Here is a 27982-nt window from a genome sequence, read left to right as displayed (position 1 = left end):
ACGTTTTTAAGAGTCTTACTTCATGTCAATGCATTCACTCTTACTGTCTGAGGCAGCATTATGCTCTGGTGACACTTGCCCACATATGGGGCTGAACAGGTACCCTTATATGGCCTTTTTGGAGCATTGACCATGAATATAACAACATCTCAGAGTTTAAGGATAAGTATACATTTCTTTGCTTGAGGTTCAATATGTTGTATTCACTGTAATTGAATATACTGTATATATCAAGCAAGTAAATCTCAGCAATAAGCACAGAAGCTAACGAATCGCATCACACTTTTCACGCTTTATTAATCATCCATTTAAACACCAGCTATCCACCAATTCTTAGCCCAGGCTGAAGTCTCTTTTAGGGACCAGCAACAGAATATATAACCTAGTATATTAACAGTAATACTAAAGGAATCACCATGTGAAAACCAATTCATAAGGGCATATTGTCTGTCTGTTTTAGTAGGTCAAGACCAACAGTAGTGATCTACAGCATCAGATCTTATCAATATGATGATATCTAAAGCATATCAACAAAAGCACAGTCACATTTTATCAATATGTAAGGCTTAGCTAGGCAAATCAGATCAAAAAAAGGGTTGAAAGAAGAAAAAAAAGAACAGCTACAGCCAAAAAAATGTGAAAATCAATTTCAAACTGTCCTCAGAAAGTGGTTTGAAGTAACATGTATTGTAGTAATGCATATTTATAACCAAAAATGAGCAAAACCATCAGCAGAGTTTTTGAACTAAGCCTCAAAGTTTTGCGTGCTGGGTTGGAATGACCTCGACATGGGAGCGAATCCCTGACCACCCGCGGTTCAAAACGACATGTTGCAACAACACTCACCAGCCAGAGGGACATCGCAGAGGCTCTTTGAAGACACCTGGGGCAGTAATTCCTTTTCACAGATCCACAGCTTTCTTCAACACTGAACCAGCTTTTGTGGGATTAACAAGTACAATGTTATTGCCCCTCAAAGTTGGATGCACTGGCCAAAAAGAGCCTAGCAGTCTGGCCCTTATCCTGACACACTTCCTGAGCTGCATTGTTAGCAGGAGGAGAGGAAACGCGCACACAGACACACTATGGAAAGCCCGTGTCAGGAGATCATACCATGGAAAGTGACAATACCAGGGGCTGGTGTTTGCTCGCTGAGATGTTTAGTTCCCTTAGCCAAGGTCAGAGTAAAAGTCCTCAACAGAGTGGACTTGCTTTTGCTGACAATTTTGTTGTGATTCTCTGTTAGCAAAGAACTTCCCCGGTTGCTCCCAGGTTTCGATCAAAGAAAAAGTTTGTATTAATATATAAGTATAAATACACACATTCACAGGACCTATACACATAAGGTCCTGCACACATTTTGTATGGAGAGGTGTCAAAGCGAAGAGGCTGCCATGTTTCACGGCACCAGAGAGCAGTTGGTTTGAATGTGTTATCGTACAGTATTTGTATAGATGTGTAAAATAGTATGGAAAACATTTGACCATACATTCTTTGATACTTCTATATGTATTGGGTCTGTGGTCCGTGTGGTCAATGAATGAGCACAACTGTTCCAGGTAACATTGTGTTCACTCATAAGCAGTGTTGTGCTAGTTACTGAAAAACAGTAACTAGTTACCATTACTAGTTACTTCATGTCAAAAGTAACGCGGTAATTTACTAGTTACTTAAACCCCAAAGTAATGCGTTACTGTGAACAGTAACGCTTTCGTTACTTGTTAAAAGGGCTACCATTAATGCCCTTATAGCCTTCATTTCAGTACTGTTATTGCATTGGAGAATAATACAATCTGTTGATCAACTTGACATGCATTATATGCAATCTGGATTGCATCGATATTAGCTGGCTTTCCATTTTTGTATATTCTTTCTCCAGGTAGTTGGAAAAAGTTTTCCGTCCCATATGCCGTGTGCCGCCCGGACATGCTATCATGCTAACTAGCTCCCTGAAAGCGGGTGACTCCACTGTAGCAATAGCCTGCATGTGTTCTACAACATACCGTGCAATGGCTTTATCCACTTTTCCCTGGCTAGCAGTCCCTTGGTTAAAATCCAGCCGCTGTTGCTTAGGTGGAGGTGGAGTGGCGTCGGCTGAGTCTCTGTGGTCTTAGCTACTAGCTTCGTAGCATGTTGTTTTTGCAGATGTTTTAAGAGATTTGAATTACTGGTTTGGACAGTAGATAGGATCTTTGACCCGCCAAGACACAACTTACATTTAACTAAAACTTTCTTTTCTTTGTGCTCGACAAAAGTGAAATAGTGAGAATATCTCCAGGTGGAGAAACTAGACTTGAGCTCCGCCGCCGCCATGATAGTCTTGTTAGTAAACAACACAAACACGCCCACAGCCCATCTCCGCATGTGACACAGGAAGTATCAAAGTACATTTACTCAAGTACTGTACTTAAGTACAGTTCTCATCTCTGTTCGCCTGGCTGTTGACTATATAAAAAAACTAACGCAGTAACGGACCATGTAGTAACGGTAACTGAGTTACTGAATGTAAAAAGTAATGCGCTAGAGTACTAGTTACTGCCAAAAATTGCGACGTTACAGTAAAGCGTTACTTGTAACGCGTTAGTCCCAACACTGCTCATAAGTGATGGTTCAAAATATGTCACTGGACATTTCTCAAAGTATTTTGCACAGTTTTAAGGTGTTTATTATTTAAAAGTGAATTATTTGGCAAACAATATATATATATTTTTTGTTCTTTGGTAAATGGTTTATGGTTACTTAATAAAACAGTGAATTGCATTTAAATGGTCTGGGTGAAAGTGTTTTATAATGTTTACTTGAAATGTGTACATGAGTTATAGTTACTTAATAATATTTATGTAATCAGTTTTCAAAAAATCTCTATATTCAGTTTTGAGCACTAAGCAACGTTTTTAATTGATAGTGGGGTTTATACAGCTAAAGGTTTTTATTTAAAGACAATAACAAATATTGAAGTTAACGATACTGAACTTGTAATTACCGGACATCTTGTGGGATTTTTCAATAATAAAGTTTAACTTCATCAGTTCAATAATAATAATGATATATCATAAACGTGCGACGATTAGTCGACTAATCGCCTGAATTGACGACTGCTGTTCGACGAGCACATGTTTGAGTCGCAGGCAGCCCTTTAAACGACAGTCTATTATTCACATTTTGCAGTACTTGAACTTTCTAGTCAACAAAATATCATATAACAATGTATGTACTCTTTATGTTTAAGTGAGGTGGAGACATTGAATATAGACTTTTTAAGTTTTAATGAAATGCTTTAGTTTATTTGTATTCAATGAAAATGCATATATCTGACTTTAATGCCTGGCTTTTTGTACCTTGGCAATACAATACAAATAAATAAAAAAGTTAATTAAAAAAGTTAATTTAGGACTTGTATCTAATTCACCAGCACCAACACTAAGTGCAGATATATTCACTTCAGGTCAGAATGACTTGCTTGAAGTCAATATATCTGCACTTTTTGTTGTTCGGAGTTGGAATCTCTATGGTTTTTGCACTTATTGCAAGTCGTGGGCAGTGGGTGAGGGAGACGGGTGGGCAGTGGGTGAGGGAGACGGGTGGGCAGAGGCAGGGAGTTGAGGTGGATGGAGGTATTTCTTTAACTGTGTTTTTTTGTTTACATCCAGAGGCATAAGAAATGCCTCTGGATATAAAGTGGGAAAACCTGCGTTCCAGGAGAAACCCCAATGCAAACATATTATAGAGAGGGGAAGGAAGAAGGGCACATGAAAGACGGGCATGAGGTGGAGGTGGGGTGAGGAAGATGAAGGAGGGTTGAGGGAGGGGAAGAGAGGCGAAGAGAGGGGAAAAGGGGGGATAAAAGGGAGCTACTGTTGTCATGAACAACTAGCAGCGGCCTGCATTCTCCTTGTCTCGTCTCCTCTCTTGTTTTTTCTCCTTTCTTCTTATCTTTTTCTGCAGCCTTGCCTCTCCTGCCTGGGTCTTCTTCAAGTGGGGTAACTCCTCCTGGTCCTTCTCCTCATCCTCCCCCTTCTTCACTTTGCTTTCGCAGCTCTGGTCTTCATTGGCCAGGTTGTCCCCCACCTCTGTTACTTTCATCTCCGTCGGTGTGACTTTCATCTCCCAGCTATTTGGTTTCCTAACTAGGTCCTTTGTGGACTTTATTTCATATGTCCTTTCTTTTACTACCGTCCCCACCGCTGCTGCCAAGTTAAGTGTATCCTGCCGTCTGCTCTCCTGGTCCTGCGGCACGGCCCGTCTTGCTCTGGTCGCCGGTAAGTAGGGGAACTCTTCCAGGTATTTCCTCTCATCCTCCAGCTCTTTGGTTCCACAGCTGTGGTCTTCATTGGCCAGGCTGTCCTCCATCTCCTTCACTTCGATCATCTTCGTGACTTTCATCTCAGAGCAATTTGGTTTGTCAACCAGGTCCTTTGTGGACGTCTCCTCCTGTTTTAATTCTGTCACCACTACTGTCTCCACGCTATGTTGTTTCACAGCCGAGTCCTCAGTGACCTTCTCCTCCAGTTTGAGGACTTCAGACTTCAAGTTGACTTCCTCTGCCAAGCTTTCTTGCTTCTCAGGCAGGACCTTTGTGGGCATTTCCTCCAGATGCGTCTTCTTGTCCTCAATCTTCTGGAGTTTCTCCTTCATGAGTTTGGTTAGAGAAGCCCAGCTTTCTTTTTTCTCAGCCATGTCTCTTCTGAACTTCTCTGCCAGTGACTTTTTATCTTCCTCATTCCTTGTATGGCTTGTCCTGATGTTTGACTCTGGACACTGCTTTTCCTCTTGCAGGACCATTGGACTCATGTCTGCTTCCACAGCCAAAGATTCCACGATGAGTACATTGTATTTCTTTGTGGTCACTGCAAGCTTCTGGAAGAGAAGCTCCTTCTCCTTGTTCAGACGCACGATTGCAGCGTCCATGTGGCGGGTCTGATCCTGCCAGCTCTGCTCTTTTCCCACCAAGTCGGCATTTTCTCTCGACAGGATCTTGTTGGCTTCTGTCAGACCCCTGATTACACTGTCCCTTTGCTGGATCCTGGTATTCAACATATTCTCGTGTTTAGGCCAATTCACCTCAAAGTGCTTGTTTTTCTCTGCCAGGACACGTGTATGCTTGTCCAGAAGTCCATATAGGAACTCCCAGTGTTTAATACCCGCTTCCAATGCAGTATTTCTGCTGCCCAGCGTGTTTCGGGCCTCTGTGAGCCTCTGGGCGGCTTGCTCCTTCTCCTGTCTGCAGCTCACCTGCTCACACACTGCTGGGATCATTATTCCAGCCATGGCACAAGTCTGTTTTAGTCTTGAATTGAGCGTAGGTAGAATAATGAAAGTGTGTTTGTGCAAGACCGTATTCTTTGTAGAAGACGGTAAATGTTTTGAGTAGACTTGTTGTCTGTATGGGACTGTATTGTTCCTATGGTGAATGTAGGTTTCCGTGGAAGTAAGTGTATGAAGTCAATCCGTTTGACCTGCACACATGTTCAGAATGCCAATGGCTTTGATGATGACCTCATCGTGACCTCATCGTGAGCAGATGAGGTCACGATGAGGTCACGATGAGGTCACGATGAGGTCATCATCAAAGCCGTCAGGTTATGACATCATCAGCAGATGGATGCCAATTTCATCTTCTGATGATGTCATAACAAAATGCTCTTGACACAAAATGGCCGTGAAAAAATAGGAAATAGCACGAGGTAAGCACATTTACGTGTAATCAGATCACTCACACTGACAACACTAATTCGGACAGGAAGTTCAGGAAAAGCAATGAAAGATTGTGTATTTATTTTAAATGTGAAGGATCACAGCTTTGTTTACCGAGATGCATTCAAAGTTGCAATCCTTAACCTTGTACATGTTCATGTATGTTCATAAACATCTATTCTGCTGTGGCTTAACATCACGACAGTTTTAAATTTGGACCGTTTCAGAATGTATTTGAAAAAAAAGACAATCGAATTTCAAGTGGAATTTGGGCACAGATCGCTACTTTTAGACATTTTACATAGCTGTTATTTTGTTGAGTTGTTTGGCGGCAATTGCTCTCTGGTAGGTAGTGGTGCAGTATATATGTCTAGGGCTTTTATTTTGAAAGTCAAATGCAACCCAACGACTAAATAGCATTGTGAAGCAGGGTTTATCAATCTAAATGTCAATGATGTCATTATTTTACAGACATTAAATACCATCAACATACATGTTATAATAGTAGGTTAAAGCAAAAGGTTATGTACAGTATTGCCATTCTAAGTGAATAAATGCATTTTAAGTATATTGATAGCAGAATTGATTTATTTTTCAAATGTTGTGGTTCAGAACTTTTTTTTAAATGTTTGCATTTCCCCAACTACTGTACCAAACTGTTGAATGAAGCTATACACATGAGGTAATGGCAGCTCAGGTGAAGAGGTTGCCCCTTTGCAACGGGTCCCCTAACCAATATACTCCCAGCAAAACCGTTTTTTTAAAAAGGCTCTTAAAGGGGACCACCTCAAGACCTGACAGATTCATTGCCACTCGTCCATGAGCCAGCCGAGGAGGAGACGCAGGAAGCAGAGCATGCAGGGTAAGGAACACAAGCATCTGACATTAACATTCTTCCAGTTGACTCTTCTCCTTTCAACACAGCTTTTACAAGGGTTTGAAGAAAGAAGTGATGTTGACATTGCTGGAGACACAGTGGCAGCCTGCTTCCCTCTGACAAGGGCTTATTAGCAGCACACACACAAAAACACACATTTTAAAAGTTCAGAGATCAATCCTACCACAAATATTCATCATTACCGAATCACACAAAATACATTCAAAAAATCTGTATGAAGTGAAACAATTGAAATACATGTGTAGTCCATACTGAAGCAATATCTTGAAGTCCTAACATTTATTTGAATGTACGTACATGTCTTTATGAGTATTTATGAAAAAAATGACTTTGTCCACGTCAGAAACTGCCATCAAATGATCATTTATTATTTTCCAGCGTTGACAACATTGATGTCCTGATCCTACCAACCTTTTATTTATTTTTAGAATTCAAACTATTTCACTGCCACTTTGTTTACATTATGCAACTGTTGCATTTGTCAATGATAAGCAACAACATTGATTTTAAAGCATTGCATCAATGGTACCATAATACGTCAGCTATGCCAGGGCTCGAGATTAAAAGCCTGATATAATACAATACAGGCTTTTATGCTGTACTGGCTATGGGTTCAAAAATGGTGGTTTTAATGGGTCTAACTGATTGTATTGTTTTTACTTTATTATGAGAGTTGTAGTTGAACTTCTTTAAAAAAAATCCCACCCCTTGCCTGTATGCCACTTGCATTACCAAAGACAATATGATTCTGAACACGATAATAAAAAGGCCAGAAATATCCCTCGTGATTAGCAATGGGTAACAACCACATGTCAGAAAATGACTAGAAACCACTAATAATTGATAACTGTTAGCAGCCAGGTGAGTTTCTGTCCAGGTATGTGTGTGTAGATAAAGGGATCCTAACTGTGTCTCTATTGTAAACACTGTGAAAGCCCTGAGCCCAAACCATATAGGGCTCATTCTTCCTAAAGCCTCCCAAACCCCCCTCAGCTGGATCAAAGTGTGGGTTGTGTGCTTAGGTTTTAACACGGGGGGGGGGTTTACTTTCTGGCCGATTGTTATCGCTCCTCAAAGTGCTAAGCCATGAGTGAGAGCTTGGTGAACGCTGCTGCCAAAGGAGTGTCTGAAGTGTGTGTGTGTGTGTGTGCGTGTGCGTGTGCGTGTGCGTGTGCGTGTGCGTGTGTGTGTGTGTGTGTGTGTGTGTGTGTGTGTGTGTGTGTGTGTGTGTGTGTGTGTGTGTGTGTGTGTGTGTGTGTGTGTGTGTGTGTGTGTGTGTGTGTGGTGTTAGTACTCCTCCCTGCCATGTGTGCAGGGAATAAGGCAGATGCATGGCTTTAAATTGGAAGCGCATGTTGCATGACCTCACACTTGTCATTTGTGATTAAACCTCATGAACATCACATTACAGCAAGTCGTTTCTTCAGAACATAGAACAGTTTCAGGCTTGCTGCACCAACACATCACAATACTGACTGCCCCCTGCTGGTCTCTTTTCCCCACCATCACCAAGTGTCAGGATCAATTTAAGAAATAACTGACTATATGACTTCCTTCCTATGATAGGGCTAGAACATGGCTAAAGCTAGCCAGGCTGTAAACATGGAAATGGCTCCTCAAATGAACCCTCTTGATAGAGGCAAGCTCCTCACCAAGTTCCTAAAACACATCATTATTTAGCTGAACAAAGTTCAATCATCTCTTTGAGTATTTCCAAGAAACACTAACAGATGTTAATGTCCTTTGGGAGTGCATGAAGTCTAGTCTGTTAAATAGTGCAGTTAGATTTTTAAGAACGATAGAAAAAGAATCCTTGAAGATATATGGTTTCGTCCCTACATCCTCCAGGGTTGACTTATAAAGACAGACTGATTTTTTGTAAAACATGAATAAGTGCCAACAAGTTTAAACAGCTGCATCAAATGTCAGTGCTCATTAATAAAGAAATAGAAAGCTCAAGGCATTCGGTTTTTGCAATTGATCCTGGTTTACGTATTTTTGGTAATAAATAAAACAACGCAGACAACAAAATATCTCTCCTAGCCAGATGACTGAATCTTCCCCATGGTATAACAAGTTTAACAAATACTTCTCAAGTGAGGATTTCTGGGAGGCATTCCTGGCCCATTTCAGAAATGCATTATGGGAACTTTGGTGTTCAAGAAGGTGGATTTGTCATGTTTCGCACGTGATTGTACTCAAAATCATAGAAGGCTAGCGTGATCGTGCAAGGGTAACAGGTTTAGAGTTTTAGTAACTCATTAACAGAAGAGGAAATGATGTCATGTTGAAACAGACTCCAAGTCAGATGGAGGAATCCAACTCAGCCTTGAGGTGACACTCTCCATTTACTACTTTATTTTTGTCAGACACATTAAAGTCGCAATATTGATCATTAACAGCATGGTTATGCAGTCAGAATTTGAAGATAAAGCTCAGCTCTTTGAGCAATTTACGCTACCATACAAATAATCTGCATTCTCCATTATGTTTTAAAGGAATTATATTTGAACCCAAAATACCTTTGCAGTTTTAAATACTGTATGTCGTTAATGTTGCCAATTGAAACAAAAAGACAAAGGGAAAAAAATCATTTGCTAAGTTTAGGTGCTGAAATACTTGATTGGGTTCACTAAAACTCTTTGGTTTGGCTTAAAATACGTACGTTTGTTACAATACTTAGCTATTGTGCACAAGTTAAAATATGTCAAGGTTGACTTTTGATACAACCCGGGGGAAAAAAAGTCTCCTCGTTCCTGTTTCCCCCTTTATTGCGTGAACTTATGCTTACTCTGATTGGAAACGTATTTGTGATATGTCAAAATCAAATTGAATATGGAACAAAATAAACCCTAACCCTCAAAACGTAATTGGCAATGCAGTTTTGTTGTATGTAAGCATAGTTTTTAGAAGACCAGGGTCAAGTTGCTCTCAGGGGGCTTAAAGTATAATGATTATGGCATTCGGATTTATGACAAAGACATTTGCTTCAAGTTTATGCTACATTTAGATTCAGATAAAGCTGGTAGAGCATAGGGTCAAGTTAAGGGTTTATTGGTGTAAGGAAGCAAGCAGGGTCTTTACTAGTATAGTAACACAAAAGTCTGTGTGTGGTGTTGTTAGTGAGGACGCACCGCCTGTCAGCTTCAGACACCACACACCCACTGAACACGGAGCTGAAGTTCTTCACGGCACAAACTGTAACCCATGGCGATGGTGAGCCTGCCCACTAGCCGGGCATTATGCAAATGTGAATCACGCTTGACTGGCGACAAGACTCCAGTGTGTGTGTGTGTGTGTGTGTGTGTGTGTGTGTGTGTGTGTGTGTGTGTGTGTGTGTGTGTGTGTGTGTGTGTGTGTGTGTGTGTGTGTGTGTGTGTGTGTGTGTGTGTGTGTGTGTGTGTGTGTGTGTGTGTGTGTCTTTTTTTAAGAGCTCATCAGAAAATAACCAACCACCATAGAAAGACTCACTTTTCTGTCATGTTGTGCTCCAGTCACATCTTCATACTGGCTGTCCTTTCTTACTTATCCCTGTCACCATGAATGGCTAAAATAATTAGAGTCTATAGAAAATGGCGTTGCAAAAGACCCTGAATTGCAGCTTTTTCCAATTGGCCACATGGTCCTAAATGAGCAGAACATTTTCTGCCAAAGTTGGGAAAATGTAGCTCATTTCTAAGAACTGAGTGCTTTTCAATGGTTTGACATTGGCCGGTTGAGTTGTAAAAGGTGGGGTCGCATAATTGTGTGTTTCAATCAGAGTTCAGCAACATTTAAATCAAATGTAAGGAGAGTTGCTGGGTGGGTTGTTGTTGTTTCTTTGGATACATTACCCTTGGAAATGTATTGGCAGCAATGGTACAGAGAGAGAGAGAACTACCGCAACACGTATACAAAGCAAGACACAAACCCTAGTATACATTCTAAGTTATGCATCGTTTAAAACAACTTTATGTAGCAATAATTATGACGTCTATGGGCATTCGTGAGGAAATATGCAAAAAATCCAACTTTAAAAAGGTAGTAAAAGTCAATGGCAGTGTCTCCATCTGTTGGTTGAAAGGGACGGTATCATTAAGGTCTTACCTTATTGTAAGGAGTTATGAACTACTTTAAAAGGCCTGGAGTGTTTTAGACAGATGCCTCCAGATAAAACAGAGAACTAAGTCGTTGTTTTGGCGACAAGCCGCAGTTTGAAAGAAGGAATGTCTTCACAATCTTCCTTATTCTTCTCATGTCTCGAGTCAAAATGGCAGAGACCGACCCAGACATCGAGCAAACACTGTCACGTGGTTTTCCCAAGCAGATAAAAGAGTTGTGGAAATGCAAATGTTTGGCCAGCCTCTGGGAGAATGTGAAGCAAACAACTTACTGTCACCCTGATGTGTTTGATTTTTGCAGACTTACAATCTAAAAACAAATGCCTTGGCTCAACAAAGAAAATCAACGCAACAGTTTGCATCAATGTTTATTGAGTTAAGATAACTTCTAATTAAATTGTCTTAAAGCAACAAAGTTATTTGAGTTAGGGGAGAAGGCTTTTCCTCTACAATCAGAGGTGTTTTTAATTACCACTTACTAAATAATTGGTAGCATAAACACAAGTTTTGAAGTTGACTACTCAAAAGATTAAGTTGTTCCGACTTGTTTTACCACATGATTTAAAAGGAATTGTAAGTTGTATGTACTTAATTACCATCATTGTGAACACACGTTTTTAAGTTGACAACCATTTATAAATTAAGTTGCTTCAAATATATTGTTTTCAATAGTTTTTTTTCTTAGCTTTTTCATGTTTTTGCCTTTAAAGAAAGAAATTAATTGATTCCACAACAAGAATATTAGGCAATTCACTTTTTATTTTGAACTGCAGTTGTTTATTTCAACACATGATGTTTCAATCAGGAGAGAATTCATTTAGTTTGAACATTTATTGACACATGCCATATGATAAGGTGCATGAACACCTGAAATCACAGCTGACTGCAGGAGAGAGGAGAACCATTTTATAGTTTGGCTGCAGCTCGTTGATTGGCTGCTGGAGAATGAGGTGAAATGTGATAGGTTAAAGAGAACGCCTGTGATGAGCTGATTATATGCAGCTGCGGAGTGAATGTATATACACCCAGTCTTCCTGAAAGAACTTGCGCTGAGCTTCATTTCAATCTTGAAAAAAAAGATAAATAACACAAATGTAAATTGCCCCACAAATAATAAATAAACTCATTAGCCATATTACCATGGGACATGGGGACACAGCAAATACATGCTGCCATCACATCGAAGTTAGAGGCCTTTGCATATTTAAAACCAGTGGCAGATATCTAACATCTGTAAAGTCTTTGTAAAACTACAGAAACAAACTCTCAATGGCCACCAGTCTGCAGATCACACACATCCATTTCACAAAAGATGTAACAAAGATGTTTACACTGCCGACAGTCATTATTTCAAACAGTATGAACACATTTAACGCAGAATGCTCATTCATTTGTTTCCCTGGACCACGATGGCTGCCAGCGTATGGTCAGACCCTGGGTGGACCGGTCACTGATGAAGGCGATATTCATGTCCTTTTTGAAGCACATTAAATAATAGGTTAGCGCATCAGAGATAATGAATTAGGTAACTGCATACTTTTTAAACTGTCACTCTTAGCGAATTCAGAGCCATTATTACCAGCTGCTAAAGCAACGCTGGTATTGTTTTCACCTATTGAGTCTGCATGTGTGTGTCGTCATGGCAATGTGGTCCTGAAGACACACAGAGGTGCTTTTGAGTACTTTGCCTAGTGTTTAAATGCATGTGGACAGATTTTGTCAATCACAACCATGCAAGTTTTAGGGTACCTTCTCATCTTTTTAGCAGGTTCCATACAATATGTGAACTGGTTAAGTGAAGAGCAGAAGCCACTTTTCAAATGTTACACAATCCTTTTCCTATGCCATTGCTGTCAACACCTATCCATGCTGAACGTTGCTAAGATACTATTGATTGGGGTGTGGCCAAAAGTGCAATATGCTTCAGAATGTAGCTGACAGAGAGCAGTGCTTTTGTCCTGTGTTTTTACACTGTGCCCGTGGATTTTATTTTATTTCAAGATTTTTAATTACGTCGCTAAACTCCTTGAAAAGGTCCTCTTCCTTTTCTCCAAGGCACACGACAAGGCAGCGGATGGCTATAGTTCTCTGCGTACTTTAATTGTATTGTGCTATTTTTGAAAAAGGAAAAAAAGAGAAATGACCTAAATGAATATATTCTGAATGGGTGACTGCCAACAACTTGCATTTCAATGACAACTCTAAATAAGGATCCTACCTCAAGAAGCATCCTTGATCTGCTTCACCAGATTCATTTTGAATAAAAAGCGATATCACAATAGTAACCAAAGTATTTTTACTCTCACAGTAGCCTCTACTTTGTATCCTCTCACAGAACTATTCACAGTTCAAAGGCTGCTAGTTTTGGTCAAACAGCAATTTGCCTATACAGTGCAACTACAAGGCTATCTACTGTATTTGAATGACAGAAGATGACACTCACCTTAAAATGTCCTTTGTATATTTCTATTTGTCTTAACTGTGGGAACTTGTCTAGGCATGTTAAGTGGGAGTGGACTTGAAATCCTTAACTCAAGGTGTAGAACAATTAAGTTATCAAGCCAATTGCATTACTCACTACAACTTGAATTTAGTTTTAAGCCAATTAACGCAGAAATCAGAGTTTAAATTACACACAATATTAAGTTGATGTAATTACCAACATTATTACGTCAACACAACTTATAAATTAATGTTTGCAGCTTCAAATGTTTATCTAAATCAATTAACTCACATTTTTAACTTGCAACCATGCATTTAATTAAGTGGAGGTGAAAGGTTGCATGAATTCGTTTTTAGAGTGTACCTAAAGGATCTATGAGGGTTAGAGTATGTCTGGTATTTTAGCTGGATGTGTACCAAATAGGATTCACAAATAATGATTGGATATTCGTGAAGCCATAAATCAAGTATGATTGTTGGATTTAGCCTACCGTTTTATGAAATATCAGAAAGATAACCACTTAATCTTCAACATTAAGTTCACTTTAAGACATTTAAGTTTTGTTGCTGGTGCAGGAAGAAAACGTTGACTAGTCAGAATAGTAGTAGTCTTTTGCCACATCAGGTCTAATTCATCTCAGACTACAGCTAACATGTTTTATTCAAAATGTAAACTGCCATTATAAAACAACAAACCACCATAGAAGGAAAAACTTTGCATAGAGCTTTTTGTTTGGTTAGGCCCTTTGAGTCTTCCATTAACATTAGCTTGTTATTCAAGGGAGGACGCGGAGGCATTGCAAACTAATGAGACAATGTCATTTCAAAAAACTGTTTGTATCATAAACAGCTGGCTTCATAGGCTTGAATTATCAAATTACATCAGTTGACTAGTCAGAATAGTAGTAGTCTGTTGCCACATCAGGTCTAATTCATGTTCTGCGTTATTTATAATTCATCCAAGAGCCCTAATTCGGATCAGGTCTGATTGGGTCATTTTCAGATCTGGACCCATGAACTTCTAGTGTAGCACTCCTTAGATTGGCTTCAACAACTGTTTTCATTTATAAAAAGTATTTGAAATATTAGACCCAACTATGAACATTTGGTTAATGAAGGACCCATAAATAGAGTGGTGCAGTAATGAGTCCAAAACCTGGAAATGACTTCATTTAATTTGACCAGTTCCCTCATCTCAAGTCAGTGGTTCTTTAAACTGGTTAGTGGTCAGAAGCTTGATATAAAGTCTGTGGTTCACACAAGCTTACAAGATTTTCACGTTTTGTTCTACGACATGAAATATGTCAGTAAATACTCCACTCGTGAATGTCCAAAGCTTTTATGCGTCATAAAAACGGCCGTTGCAAGTAAGTGACTAAATGAAACTACTAAACGTCAACACGAGCCTGCCTTTATTTGACACGTAGCCATACAGTACGACCGTGATATAGTTTGATTACAGTATAACGTTAGCTTTTTACATCTGCAGATGGCATTTACTCCTCAAATTTCACAAAATGGTGTTAATATGTGGAGATAATCCTGCTGAACCAAACGTTTCAGTATTATAAACGTGTGTTGGCCACAATTCTTATTTTTCTGCAATATACTGAAATCCAATAGGGAAATCCCATTGTTTTCTGTCGAGGGAGACCTTGCCATGCTAACTTCTGGGTCGCCCTACAAAGATATGTACACTGCAACACTCTATTGTTATTGGCCCGAATAAATGCTGAAACAGCTCCTTGACGGGCGTCTCACACTGTCTACAGTCGTGAAACAAGCCTTTTCTTCTTTAAAGTTTTAAAATTGATGCATTGTTACCTGTTTAAAATATAATTATGGTTTTGGAAAAGAAATGTATGGAAATATTGTGCTTTAATACAATAAAGATTTCAGAATTGTATCTTTAAGAAAATGTCTAACATATAGATAACAAGTCAGGAAGCATTAATGCATAACATCAGAATATTTATACTAACATATAATTATTTAAAACCTCTTTCCTGTGATGAACAAATATACAAAAGCAATCCAAGTCTTTATGACAGCATACGTTATTTTTGGGAAATGTAAATGATTACCATGGCCCTTTGTTTGGCAAATATATGATGTCCTGTGAATGCTAATCTCAGTCTTATTTAAAGAATGCACTTGGCAGGTGTGAAAGGATTGGCTACAGGGGAGCTTAGTGGTAATATAAGACACAAGACAATCACACCAAATGACAAAGAGATCCCGAGTATGTGCCGCAACAGTGAAAGTGCCGAGGAAGGAATGTTATCCAGTGAGGTGATAAGTAACAGTGTTGCAACGCAGGCAGCTGCTCAGCGATAAGGCAGCCATTAAACGGCTTGTTCGCTTTCATCTAACACTGTTTAAGGCTCTTTATCTAGCTACAGCCTGTTGAATCCATTACTGTTATCTCAGATGAGAGGAGCCCAAACTTTCCAGATAAAGTTTAGTGTGAAAAATATCCTTCTTTTTCATTAACGCTGGGATTAAATACTTTTTACAATTCAAATATGGTATTTTTTTAAAGAGCCTGTCTTAACGTGCACAAACGAATACCCATGGAATGATTAGCCTCTGATTTGATTTGCTGCACAGTTATGAACAGCCATTGACAACACAATACAATGATGTGGAGGTATTCAGGCTATTTACAGAGTCATGCCATGAAGGCTTGCCAAGGCACACAGGCACGCAGAAGGCAAAGACGTAGCAGATTATGTTCTCAGACCTTTTTTGACAACTGTAATGTAAAAAGAAATAAAGTGGGCTTTAGGGTAAAACCCCTCAATTTAGGTAATCCAATCTGCTATTCTTGCAGTCTGGGAAAGTCCATGTAGAACCTAAGAAGCTCTGTGCTATGACTCAAAGCTGTTATTCTCTGTACCCTATTACTGCTGGTATTCAATCCTACTGCTGCTTATCTTGTCAGGGTTTTTATACATGTGTGGATGTTCCAAACAGTTTGCAAAATATGCCTAAAATGCACAGCTCTTTCATTTTACAGTAATTCAGATGTATTGGAAATACTTGTATCATATTGTTTCATTTTTGTATAGCAATTTTGTTGTACAGCTTAAATGTTGTAACAGATTTAATTTATATATTAATAATAATAATAATGTTATATTTGTATTGTAATTTTCTTGTTAAGAGCTTTCATTTTAATTCAGAGATAATAAACTTGTTTTTAAAGTATTTTTGTCATATTTGTATTGTAATTTCGTTTTTTAGCTTTAATTTTATATCAGATATAATTTACATATGTTTGCACTAATTTTTATATTTATTTTAAATGAGATATAGTTGACATATTTGTTTTTTCGTTTTTTTTCTATTTCATGTTTCGATTTTTAGATTTTTGTAGTTGCTTTTATGTTGAATTTAATTTACTCTAGCTATGTTTATGTCCTGCACCATTTCCACCAAATTAAGTTCTATGTATAGAAAACCTACTTGGCAAGGATTTATAAAAAGGTGGAAACAATTTCTATACCATGTTGTATAGATAGGAAAGTAGGGTTGCAAAGGGATCAAATGTTCATAGTTTACTTTTGGCAAGTTGAAAAGTCTGACAGGAAGTCGAAGAGGACAGTAAAAGCACATGCGCAGGTGAGCAAATGACAAAATGTACATTGTATGTTTACCGCCCATTTTTTTATACAGCCTTGGGGATACCGTAAATAAAGTACCAGTCGTGAATATGATACAAAAATGTTTGGCACGATGGTGACACTTGTGTAGGATTTCTGTCGCGTGCAACACTTGTGCAGAATCGGGACCAAGAGTGTGATTTAATTAAAGATTCCTGTGCCGGGTGCATAGGTTGGGACACACCCGCCCTCATTAACAGGGATCAGGACGGGAATGTGGAACATGTGCCGGTTTTTTTTATGGGGGGCTATTGAGTTTCTACTCCTGTTCTACTAATAATAACTGCAAGACAGAACAATCAACTGTTGTCTCCCTCTGTGTTGTCTGTAAGGGAAAGCATTTTTGTAAGAGCTGTGTTAGTCCCAGAAAATGAATGAAGAAGTATTATTAGGGTTGGGAAGATTACTTTAAAAATGTATTCTGTTACAGTAGTTACGAGTGAGAATTGAATAAGTAACCTAATCTGAGTATCAAAATACAAAATAATGCAACCTGATTACTTTGTGTTACTTTTAAATGACCTCAATATCAAATGCAATGCAAATAAATATTACATCACATTTGTTTGACTTAAGTGTTTTTTTAAGACAACAGAACAATGTGACCTTAGAAAAGAAGAAAACCAAGATGTTTAGGATTATAAATGTGTCCTCTGCTCAGAGATTTGATTTATAGAAACCCTGCCTTTCATTCAGCATATTCAGGCAGCAGCGTATACACCAACAATGAAACACATGAGCACATACTAGTTTAAAAAAGCAGAAATAAAATCTGAGCTGAGAGAAAATGCTCCGTTTTAGTTTAATACACAGTTAAGCTCACACACACTATTTTATGAACATATAGGTTCACCTGCTGAATTAAAAAAGAACAAATGAACCAAAGAAAGAGAACACCATAAAGCAGATTCAGGCAGTAGAAGTATAGATTCACTCTTAAAGTATTCATCCTATTACATGTAATCCGTTTCTCCCCAAGCCTGACTATTATAATATGTATAATATGATGCCTTAACTTCCCCACAAGTTACAGTGAACTACATGTTTTGCCTTTGACAGCAAGTACTCTATATGTCCATCAGAAACGTTATGGTTACAATTCATTATGCTCATTCCATTTCCCCCCCAAGTCCAGTGAGGAACCACATTCCGGTGCAAATACCTATGAAATTCCACTACGGCGGAATGTGTAAGTGTGCAAACGTATCCTTTTAAAAAGCAGTGAGGTCGAACTAGCAACAATGATCTGCCTCAGCTTGTTACAAAGGGAAAATCGAGAGAGGGAAAGAAGAAAAAACTGGGGTCGTCCTTCCTGTGTGTATTCAGAGTAAATGCTGCATGTCAAAGGGGGGATTTATTACATCCCAAAAGAAAAACATTCTCCCGATGATGAAAACATGATTGGGCGACCTGGGTAGCCCAGTCTAACTTCTGCTCCAAAGTCAAAGTAATTACCCTTGGAGCCCTGTGGCATCCGACCTTGGTGGAAAAGACCCCGGGAAAAGAGAAGAGTCACAAAGACGCATTTTGAGGCGAAAGGGAAGCGACCTGGGAGAGCCCGAGCTCCCTGTCCATCACTCGGAAGTCTTGTGAATGGCTACAAAGACCCCCAGAGTGAGACTTCGTGGGATTTCGACGTTGCCAAGAGCAAATGCCACATCGCCTTGCCAAGTATTAGAGAGAAGACAAGAAAATCCCCCCACACGTTGAGAAATATCAACAAAACTGCAGCATAAAGGCCACATTCATGGGTGCACAAAGCCATAGAGGCTGCATGGTATAAGGCTAGTGGAGTGTATTATGTTGCACTGATGCCTAAAGGTCTGAGGAAGAGGTGGAAGTCAGGCCTCTGCTTTACATTCCAAGAAAAGGGGCACACAACCGTGACTCTGGCGGAAAATACAGTTACCCTGTGCCTTAATCTATCATTCTGACGGTCACTCTATCCACTGTGCATTGCCAAGTGAATTAAAACACTTTAAGAAGCTCAATGGACGCCTTTTGTGTTCCATTATCTTCTGGTTCCACAGGCTTTGTTGGCAACGCTACGCATCACCAAATCAGTAATGTCTTGAAAGGATGTTTGGAAAATAAATATCCGCTCATCGGATTCACACATCCTCTCACCACAAGGATTTGAAAGTAAAGGCGTTGACTTCCAAAATGGATGAAAAGGCTCAAATTATCGGAGCATCCCATGCTAGCTGTTGGCTCAAGCTAAAAGATATCTTGAAAAACACACATCTACATTCTTGGACAGCATTTTGAATACGAAGTTGGATACTTAATGGATGAGATTTCAAGGTCATTATCCAGAGCTCATGTGTTCTGATCTGAAAACAAAGGAAAAAATACTGAAATATCTTAATTTATGTGATTGTGCCTTGCATTAAATTGATTGAATTTTAATTTGATAATCTTAAAGAACTGAAATAACGTTTGCAAAGCTTAATAACTCTGCCATGGAGGTTATGTTTTTGGTTTAGTTTGTAACCGGTTTACGGTAAACGACTGGTTTTAGTGGAGTTCTGCGCATTCAAAGGCACCATTGTAGTTATTGCATTCAGTATGGTGAGGAGAGGTGTGGAGGCCAAAGGATTTTAAATGACAATACCCATCAAAACCACAGCTTGTGCACCTTTCTGTCGTCTGTTAAAAGATACAGAACTATTTGCATTTTGTTGTGCAAACATGTGTTGTCGACCAAACATGAAGCTTGAAACTCAACCATTGTAAGCTTAATGGTCCTAACCTCTACTATTAACATTGTTCCTCTCTCCCGTTTTGGCTATGGACCAGGGGTAGAGTGGTCGTCTACCAATCTGAAGGTCGGTGTTTCAATGCCCAGCCCTTGCAGTCAACATGTCATTGTTTCCATGCGCAAGAAACTGAACCCCAAATTGCTCCCAGTGCAGGGCTCGACAGTAACGGTTGCCAGGTTGCCATTGGCAACCATTCAGAAAAAATATCAACCACTTATTGGCCTTTGGTTGCCAACCAGTTTTTAACATAAAGAAATAAGGACGGCAAACAGCAAAATGTGCACCCCAAAATAGATAAATGTTAATTATTTGTTGTATTAAGAGCAGTGTTGGGACTAACGCGTTACAGTAACGACGTTACAAGTAACGCCGTTACTTTTGGCAGTAACTAGTACTCTAACGCATACTTTTCAAATTCAGTAACTCAGTTACCGTTACTACATGGTGCGTTACTCCGTTAGTTTTTTTATATAGTCAACAGCCAGGCGAACAGAGATGAGAACTGTACTTAAGTACAGTACTTGAGTAAATGTACTTAGATACTTCCTGTGTCACATGCGGAGACGGGCTGTGGGCGTGTTTGTGTTGTTTACTAACAAGACTATCATGGCGGCGGCGGAGCTCAAGTCTAGTTTCTCCACCTGGAGATATTCTCACTATTTCACTTTTGTCGAGCACAAAGAAAAGAACGTTTTAGTTAAATGTAAGTTGTGTCTTGGCGGGTCAAAGATCCTATCTACTGCCAAACCAGTCATTCAAATCTCTTAAAACATCTGCAAAAACAACATGCTGGGACGAAGCTAGTAGCTAAGACCACAGAGACTCAGCCGACGCCACTCCACCTCCACCTAAGCAACAGCGGCTGGATTTTAACCAAGGGACTGCTAGCCAGGGAAAAGTCGATAAAGCCATTGCACGGTATGTTGTAGAACACATGCAGGCTATTGCTACAGTGGAGTCACCCGCTTTCAGGGAGCTAGTTAGCATGATAGCATGTCCGGGCGGCACACGGCATATGGGACGGAAAACTTTTTCCAACTACCTGGAGAAAGAATATACAAAAATGGAAAGCCAGCTAATATCGATGCAATCCAGATTGCATATAATGCATGTCAAGTTGATCAACAGATTGTATTATTCTCCAATGCAATAACAGTACTGAAATGAAGGCTATAAGGGCATTAATGGGAGACATTTTTCAAGTAACTAAAACGTTACTTTTCACAGTAACGCATTACTTTTGGGTTTAAGTAACTAGTAAAGTAACTGAGTTACTTTTGACATGAAGTAACTAGTAATGGTAACTAGTTACTGGTTTTCAGTAACTAGCACAACACTGATCAAGAGTGATATTTAATTATTGTTGTGACCAGTCGGAACCTGATACTTAAGTTCCACGTGCATTGGTGTGATTACGGAGCCAGAAAGCGATGCACGTTTACTCGCGTGCGCGGTGCGCTGTGTGTTTGTTTTACAAAAAATGGCGACGCAAATTAAGTTGTTTGACTGTGGGGTAAAAAGTTCGGCCAACACGTCAACATCTCGAACGAATGTTCAAAGTGAGTCAACTTATAAAGCGCAATATGAACCCAAACGAAAAGCAAAGAGGACATGTGTAAAGTCTTAGGAGGCGAAATATATATTATGTACATTCTGCTATGTTGTGCATTCACTTCCGGTAAAAGTTCCTTCAAAATAAGAGTCCCGATATTATTACTACCAAAATAAAAGTGCAAAATGAAACCATAGGAAAATATTGGCATACAAATATAATCACTTCTATAAAAAGGTAACACATGTTAAATATAGTTAGACATATTAAAGGTAATTTACAGCATTAATAATTAATATCTAATTCTTAACTGAATGGTTTTCATGTATTTAACATTAGAAATGTATTAGTCTGGCCAATCCAAGACTTCGATGCTGAAGGGCCAATGGATATATGGTGGGGGTCAGCACAAAGGTCAAGAAACTCACATTTGAAAGGGAGACAACGGATGACCAAGAAACTAGTGATCTGTGAAGAACATGACAACAGCTGCACTACTGGTGTTTTGTATTCCAGCAATTGAGGGTGGACAAGTTTCCTACCACTTAAGTTTCAAATTATTGTGTTAATTACTTATTGTAAAGCATTTGAACATTCTTTTGTGTCACATTTTCATTATTAAGTTGATGTATAATTGCATAGTATCTTCATTATTTAAAATATAAGGTGACTAAAAATGGCAACCATATTTTCAGTTTTGGCAACCAAAAGCTGGTGCCTGGTTGCCAGCCTGGCAACCACTTTAAAAAGTTAGCGTTGAGCCCTGCAGTGTATGAATGTGTATAATAATCAGTGTTTCCCCTACCATTGTCTTGGAGGGGAAACACTCCGCCAACGGAGCCCCAGCGGGCCCCCCCTGAAATTCAAGGTGTTTAATAAAAATTAAATAAAAGATTATTTTTCCTTTTTTTTTAAATTCTTTTTTTTTAATATATATATATATTTATATATATATATAGCACCAAATTGCAACTAATCTATATCTACAGTCACTTTTCACATTGAACATGTGCTCTTTTATTAAATAAACTAAACGCTTTCATTTGAAGTTGTGAAATTAGTGTGTTTGACCCTAAGAAACACTGATGCATTAATCAATAACAATAATCCACAGCTCATTTAAAATATATATATTCCCCCCCCCCCCAATCAGTAAACCTAGGGGAAACACTGATAATATCGCTTTGAGTGTTTGCAAAAAAGAAGATGTTATATAAATGCAATCCATTTACCATTTACTCTTTCACACGTTCATATATTTATACATGAATAGCCTGATTCATGAAAGCATCTGAAGTTTCTAAAGTAGTATTATGCTTCTTTTACTTTCCTGATTGCTGTGCATGACTTTCCCATTAAGTAACTGGATCAAATTATCCAATTACTGGGAGGATTCTGGGAAGTATGCAGAGTACTAAAGTATACCAATATTTGCTGGTCCGAGCTAGTTTTACCTGCTGGTAGGGGCATGTGGGAGAGGTTTACCACATCAAGACAGACAAATGCAGGTACAATAACACAAACAGTGCCTTTGAAATCTTTGAAATCACTGTCAAGATAAATCGGGTGCAGTATTTTCTGAAGAATGGGTCTATTTAAGGAAGTTTCCTACTCTGAAATCAAATGCAATATATCCGCAAGAGGTTAAATTCCTGTATGCACGGGCATTCAAGGGTAGAATGACAGGGGTTAACCTATCCAAGGCATCACAACCCTCTCCCGGGTCAAGCACACACCGGGCACCTTTCCACCGAGGAACACACAGAGAGGGTCTTGTTCTGCGGCCCATGTGCGGGTCAGCGCCGGCAGGTAGGAGTGAAATGATAGGCCTCCCCAGAGACACAGCACAGAGGACGCACTGTTTCCCAACAGCTAAAGCATCCACTGGAATGCAATATTGGGCGGCAGCTAACTTTCAGTTCACCGCGCATACCTTTATCAAAAATCTTTAAATCTCAGGAAAGCCCCCGCCCGCCGTCTGACACTTTGGTGGGAATTCAGAAACAGGGCAGATAGAGAGGTGGACCTGACAGGCATCAAACTGAAATAACGGATTTGTTTTTGTGAGGAGGAAGAGTCGGGTGTTACTTATGGCGCGTTTCCACTGCAGCGGGGTAGCCCCGTTTAAGCGTCCCTAAGCGTCCTCGCTCTGGCCTCGGGCTGCCTCGCTGGCCGGCCGAGGCCGTGGCGCATTTCCATTACAGTTTAGGACCTGGGCTAGCAACGCAGTGTAGGCGGGGCGATCGGCTTTGTTTTTGTTCACATTTCGAGTTGTTCCGTCGAGCTCCCGCTGGATTTTATCATCCCCAATGAGATGAAGGAACGTCGTCACCTCCTCGGTCGACCACGGTGTGCTTTTCTTAGAAGTAGCCATTTTTGTAGCTCCTCCGTTTACAAAATGCTGTGTATAAAAATGCTGCAAGCTTGCTTCTAGATATATATGCGACGCTAGGGATCTCGCGCGCGATCTTGTGACGATTCTCTCTGACCAATCAGCAGTCGAGAGTGTTGACGTCACTAGTTCAGCCCTGGCCCTGGTCTGAGGGAACCACGATTTTATGAGGCCGGAAAAAGAGGGAAAAAGTACCCGCTAGCCGGTACTAGGATATATGGAAACGCCACCAAAAACCGGCCTGGCCGCTTGAGGACGGTTAAGGACGCTTAAACGGGGCTACCCGCTGCAGTGGAAACGCGCCATTATAGTCAGAGTTTGGTCTGCCTGCTACTTGAATCCAATTGAGGGGTTGGCACAGAATACCTGTCCTAGATATGTTAATATGGCTGTATAATGGTTGATTGGTTCATCATGTGCATTGAGCTTAAAGGTGGGGTAGGTCATTTTGGAGGAACCAGCTCGAGTGCGCTAGAATTTGAAAATACACAACCGGAAAGAATCTGCCACTTCATTACAGAGCCCCTCCTCCAACACACACGAACGCGCACATGACCAATGAGGGCACGAGATAAGTTTGTGCACAGATGGAAGGCTGACAGGCAGGTAGGCCATCCAGTTATTTTAGCCGGGCCGGCTCAGATGATTGGTCGTGCTTTTTACAGCCCACGGCTTCTACAGATGAACTTTTTTTAGGGCTGTCAGTCGATTAAAATAGTTAATCGCGATTAATCGCACATTTTTTGTCTGTTCTAAATGTTCCTTAGAGGAATATTTTTCAAGTTTTTAATACTCTTATCAACATATGAGTGGACAAATATGCTTTATGCAAATGTTTGTTTATTATCATTTGAACAATGACAAATATTCTCATGAATATTAAACACAACAACCTCTGAACATTACAAATATTCGCCTCAATTCAACCTGGAACCTCTCTTGTGTTTGTGTGTGTGGTGTGTGTGTGTGTGTGTGTGTGTGTGTGTGTGTGTGTGTGTGTGTGTGTGTGTGTGTGTGTGTGTGTGTGTGTGTGTGTGTGTGTGTGTGTGTGTGTGTGTGTGTGGTGTGTGTGTGTGTGTGTGTGTGTGTCTTTGGTTTTATATGAGGGTTTTACATTCTCGTCGATAGTTATCGCTCTTCAAAGTTCTGCACTGTGGGCCTCCCTGAGCGCCGCTGACAGGAGCAGCCCAAGCTCTCTTCTTCATGTCAGACACAAACCACAAGCATCACACAAACACAAGGAGCAGATACCACAGGAAGCAACATTTTTTGTAAAGCACTTTGAATTGCCTTGTGTTGAAAAGTGCTATATAAATAAACTTGCCTTGCCTTGTGTGTGTGTGTGTGTGGAGAGAGACATTGTGATGGATCGTTGGAGCTATGTGCAACTCAAGGCATATGCTCGAACGGGAGCTGCCTGGACGCTGCAGTCATGTTGCGCGCACTATCCGTGTCTGGCTTCCTGCATAAAGTCAAGTGCTCGGCGCAGTTGTCGGCGAAATGTCGCTCCTCTGTTTTCATTAAAACAGCTCCTTATATCCGTTAGCGCAGCTAGCTAGCACCAGATGCTAACAACAACAATGCACGTAAGGTCTCTCTCTCGCTCGCTCGCGCCACACATACACACACCCTCCCGGTCCTCCCAACAGCCAGTCGGTGCCTGCCGGTGAGCGTGGAAGTATGGTCTGCCGCAAGCGGGCGGCAGGAGCGGGGCTGTCAGCATCAGCTTGTAGATGGTATTTTAAACTCGATGCGCTCTGAAACTACGGGGCGGCGGAGGAGGACAAAAAATACACATGCGTTAATCACGTTAAAATAATTAGTGGCGTTAATTTTTTTTTGCGTTAATGCATTAACTTGATAGCCCTAATTTTTGTATGTATTTATTGTCAAAGCATTTAATATATTCATTGCTATCGGGATGCTAAGAGCATTCCATGGAATATAACAAAAAAGTGTTTCCGAAATAAATTGCATACCCCACCTTTAACTACCTCTTTTATAATAACACCATTTATTTTAAAACGTACTTACTACCACCTTACAAGGTTAATATGAAGGCACATGAACAACTGGGCCTGATCTCATATAAGTATGTGTTTATTTGTGCAAAAGTAAATTACGTTTAATAAGGGAAAATAAAAATCCCAGAATTCTAAATTCACTTAAAACTTTATTACATAATATCCAAATAATATGAATACAAAATAATATGTTAATGTTTAGTCAATTGGTGCTTTACATAAGTAAAACATGGGGTAGCTACACAAGCACAATTAAGTAAACAGTTAGCTCTGTTATTTAGCTAAGCAGGACTGTGCTGCCCCCTTTGCTGCTAGCAAACAACTAACAACTAACAGCTATCAACTAGCTGACAGCTAACGACTATCAGCCTACGTGAACTAGCTCTCCTCAAGTCAATTTCAACACGGTCTGTTGTTCACAATGTTGCTGCTTTGTAATAGTTACATGCACACAAAAATAACTTTCTTCCAGAGGAATATCTCTGTTCTGTCACATATTTTAGTGATGCTATTGAATACAGAGTTCCACAGTTATGGAATAACTGCCTCTGTTGGTGTTGTAGACTTCTAAATAGCCACACACGTCCTCAGCTGTACAAAGGAAATAAACTGTAAAGAAATGTTGCATAATATGCTAGCTGGCAACAGCCAACACCTGCATAGTTGATATGTTGGCTTATAGAGAACAAAGGCTTTTAAATCTGAGCTAATGGGCTGGGCGTGGCTGCTTGAGGTCTTATTTGGGGTGGTTAGCAAAAGCTTTTGGAGTTGGATCATATAAAAGGAGGGAACCAAAACAATGAACTGAACATGGATAAAATCCATCTTATTGAGTGCCAAGTATTATTGTTGTAACAAAAAACAAAACTCACACACACCTGGAAGATTAAGTTAAAAGAAAAAACACAATTTGTGAAATGCTACTTATATTATGACTACTTTGAAAATGAAAAAATAGATACGCAATTTGAAGGTGAATAACATTTAATGTTATTCACCTTAAAATTGCTTATCTATTTTTTCTGTAAAGGATCCTCAAAGTTATCCCTGACCTGGTTTTCAAGATGTTCCAGCAGAACAGTATAATGTATCATCTTAATTTAATGCATTTTAGTCCAATCATGTTCTGTTCTTCTGTCTACTGTCTGTCAGCCCAGGAACTGCCATTATACAGTATAATAGCCCCTAGATGCAAAACAAACAGTGCACATTCTTCAGAAACCTATTCAAGAGCCCCTCATCTGGTTCAAAGTCTTGGCTGTTTTCTTTGGTTTTATATGAGGGTTTTACATTCTGGTCGATAGTTATCGTTCTTCAAAGTTCTGCACTGTGGGCCTCCCTGAGCGCCGCTGACAGGAGCAGCCCAAGCTCTCTTCTTCATGTCAGACACAAACCACAAGCATCACACAAACACAAGGAGCAGATACCACAGGAAGCAACTTCTCTGCACCTGAGCAGTCCTCCGCCACAAACATCAGCATGAAAAAATCAAAGGTATTCAAAAATAAACGGAGATCAAAGCATTTGCCAAGGAAAATAATCATTCAACACAAGAAGCATTCTACTGTGCCTTCAATACAGAACCATGGAACCTTATAGTGTTTGGAAATTGATCCAGATTCTGACAACATAAACTGTGTCTCAGCAAGAAAAAGCTCCACGTTTCCAAGTTTCTGCTGAAATCTGTGTGTGTGATTAGTAACACTCAGCTTCTCTGACACTTGGCAACTTCTCTGGAGCGACTACTTTCAACACTTTAGCATCACTTCATTCCTCCAACCACAGCTCTGCTGGCTGAAGTCAGGGCATTCCTTCCCCACAGCTCTCCCTGTGCCCACAGCCCTGAATGCCTCAGTGCCAGTTGCTGGTTTGTGCCAACGGAAAACTAAGCATATCTGGGAAAAGTCCTCCAAGAGGTCTAGAAGTGTCTCTTTTGGTGTCACTTCCAAGGAGCAAAGGAATTATACAGAATATTTCAGTGTGCTGGGCATCTAACCCAGTGATACACATCCATGAATACTTTAATGGTATACAGTTGCTATTAGGTAAAGATTGTGAAGTAGATCAGATAGGAAAATGGGAAATACGGTTGGACAGAAATAATAAAAGCATGTGTCCAAATGTCCATACTTTCGATACAAATAAACAGCCGAATAAGATATTATCCTTATGCCATATGAATTACCACAATAGCCAATAAACTACCAGCTGCATTAGACCGACTGTGCAGAAGTTGACTTCCACATCCCCAGTCCATTGAAAAACCTAATCAACTTAACAAGTGGGTAAAACTAGTTTGAAAGTGAGCAATCTTGGAACCCATCGGCTATTTGTCTGATGACGTTTTAGCCTCTGGGGACAATGGCTAATATTTTGTTGACATTTGAGCCTTTTCGGTTTGCTGCTCATACTTAACAGTCCGATTATTAACTGAAAACGTGAGAATAGAGTTG

At 39.8% G+C, this 27982-nt stretch overlaps 1 protein-coding gene across 3 annotated transcripts in view; it reads right to left on the bottom strand.

Annotated features, from left to right (window-relative positions):
- Positions 1-27982, bottom strand: part of tns1b (tensin 1b) — a 249357-nt gene that overhangs the window by 218084 nt on the left and 3291 nt on the right. The window contains exon 1 of one of the 3 annotated variants that reach the window (XM_034221408.1): positions 847-967. The exons of the other annotated variants lie outside the window; for them this stretch is intronic. Coding sequence (XP_034077299.1) covers positions 847-861 — 15 coding nt within the window. The 5' untranslated portion in view covers positions 862-967. Of the gene's footprint in view, positions 1-846; positions 968-27982 lie in introns of those variants that run through there. 3 annotated transcript variants of the gene reach the window in all.

Source organism: Gymnodraco acuticeps, unplaced genomic scaffold, assembly GCF_902827175.1.
Source record: "Gymnodraco acuticeps unplaced genomic scaffold, fGymAcu1.1, whole genome shotgun sequence".
Lineage (NCBI taxonomy): Eukaryota > Metazoa > Chordata > Actinopteri > Perciformes > Bathydraconidae > Gymnodraco > Gymnodraco acuticeps.
The sequence above is the reverse complement of the archived record's forward strand: the minus strand, read 5'-3'. Positions and strand labels throughout refer to the sequence as shown.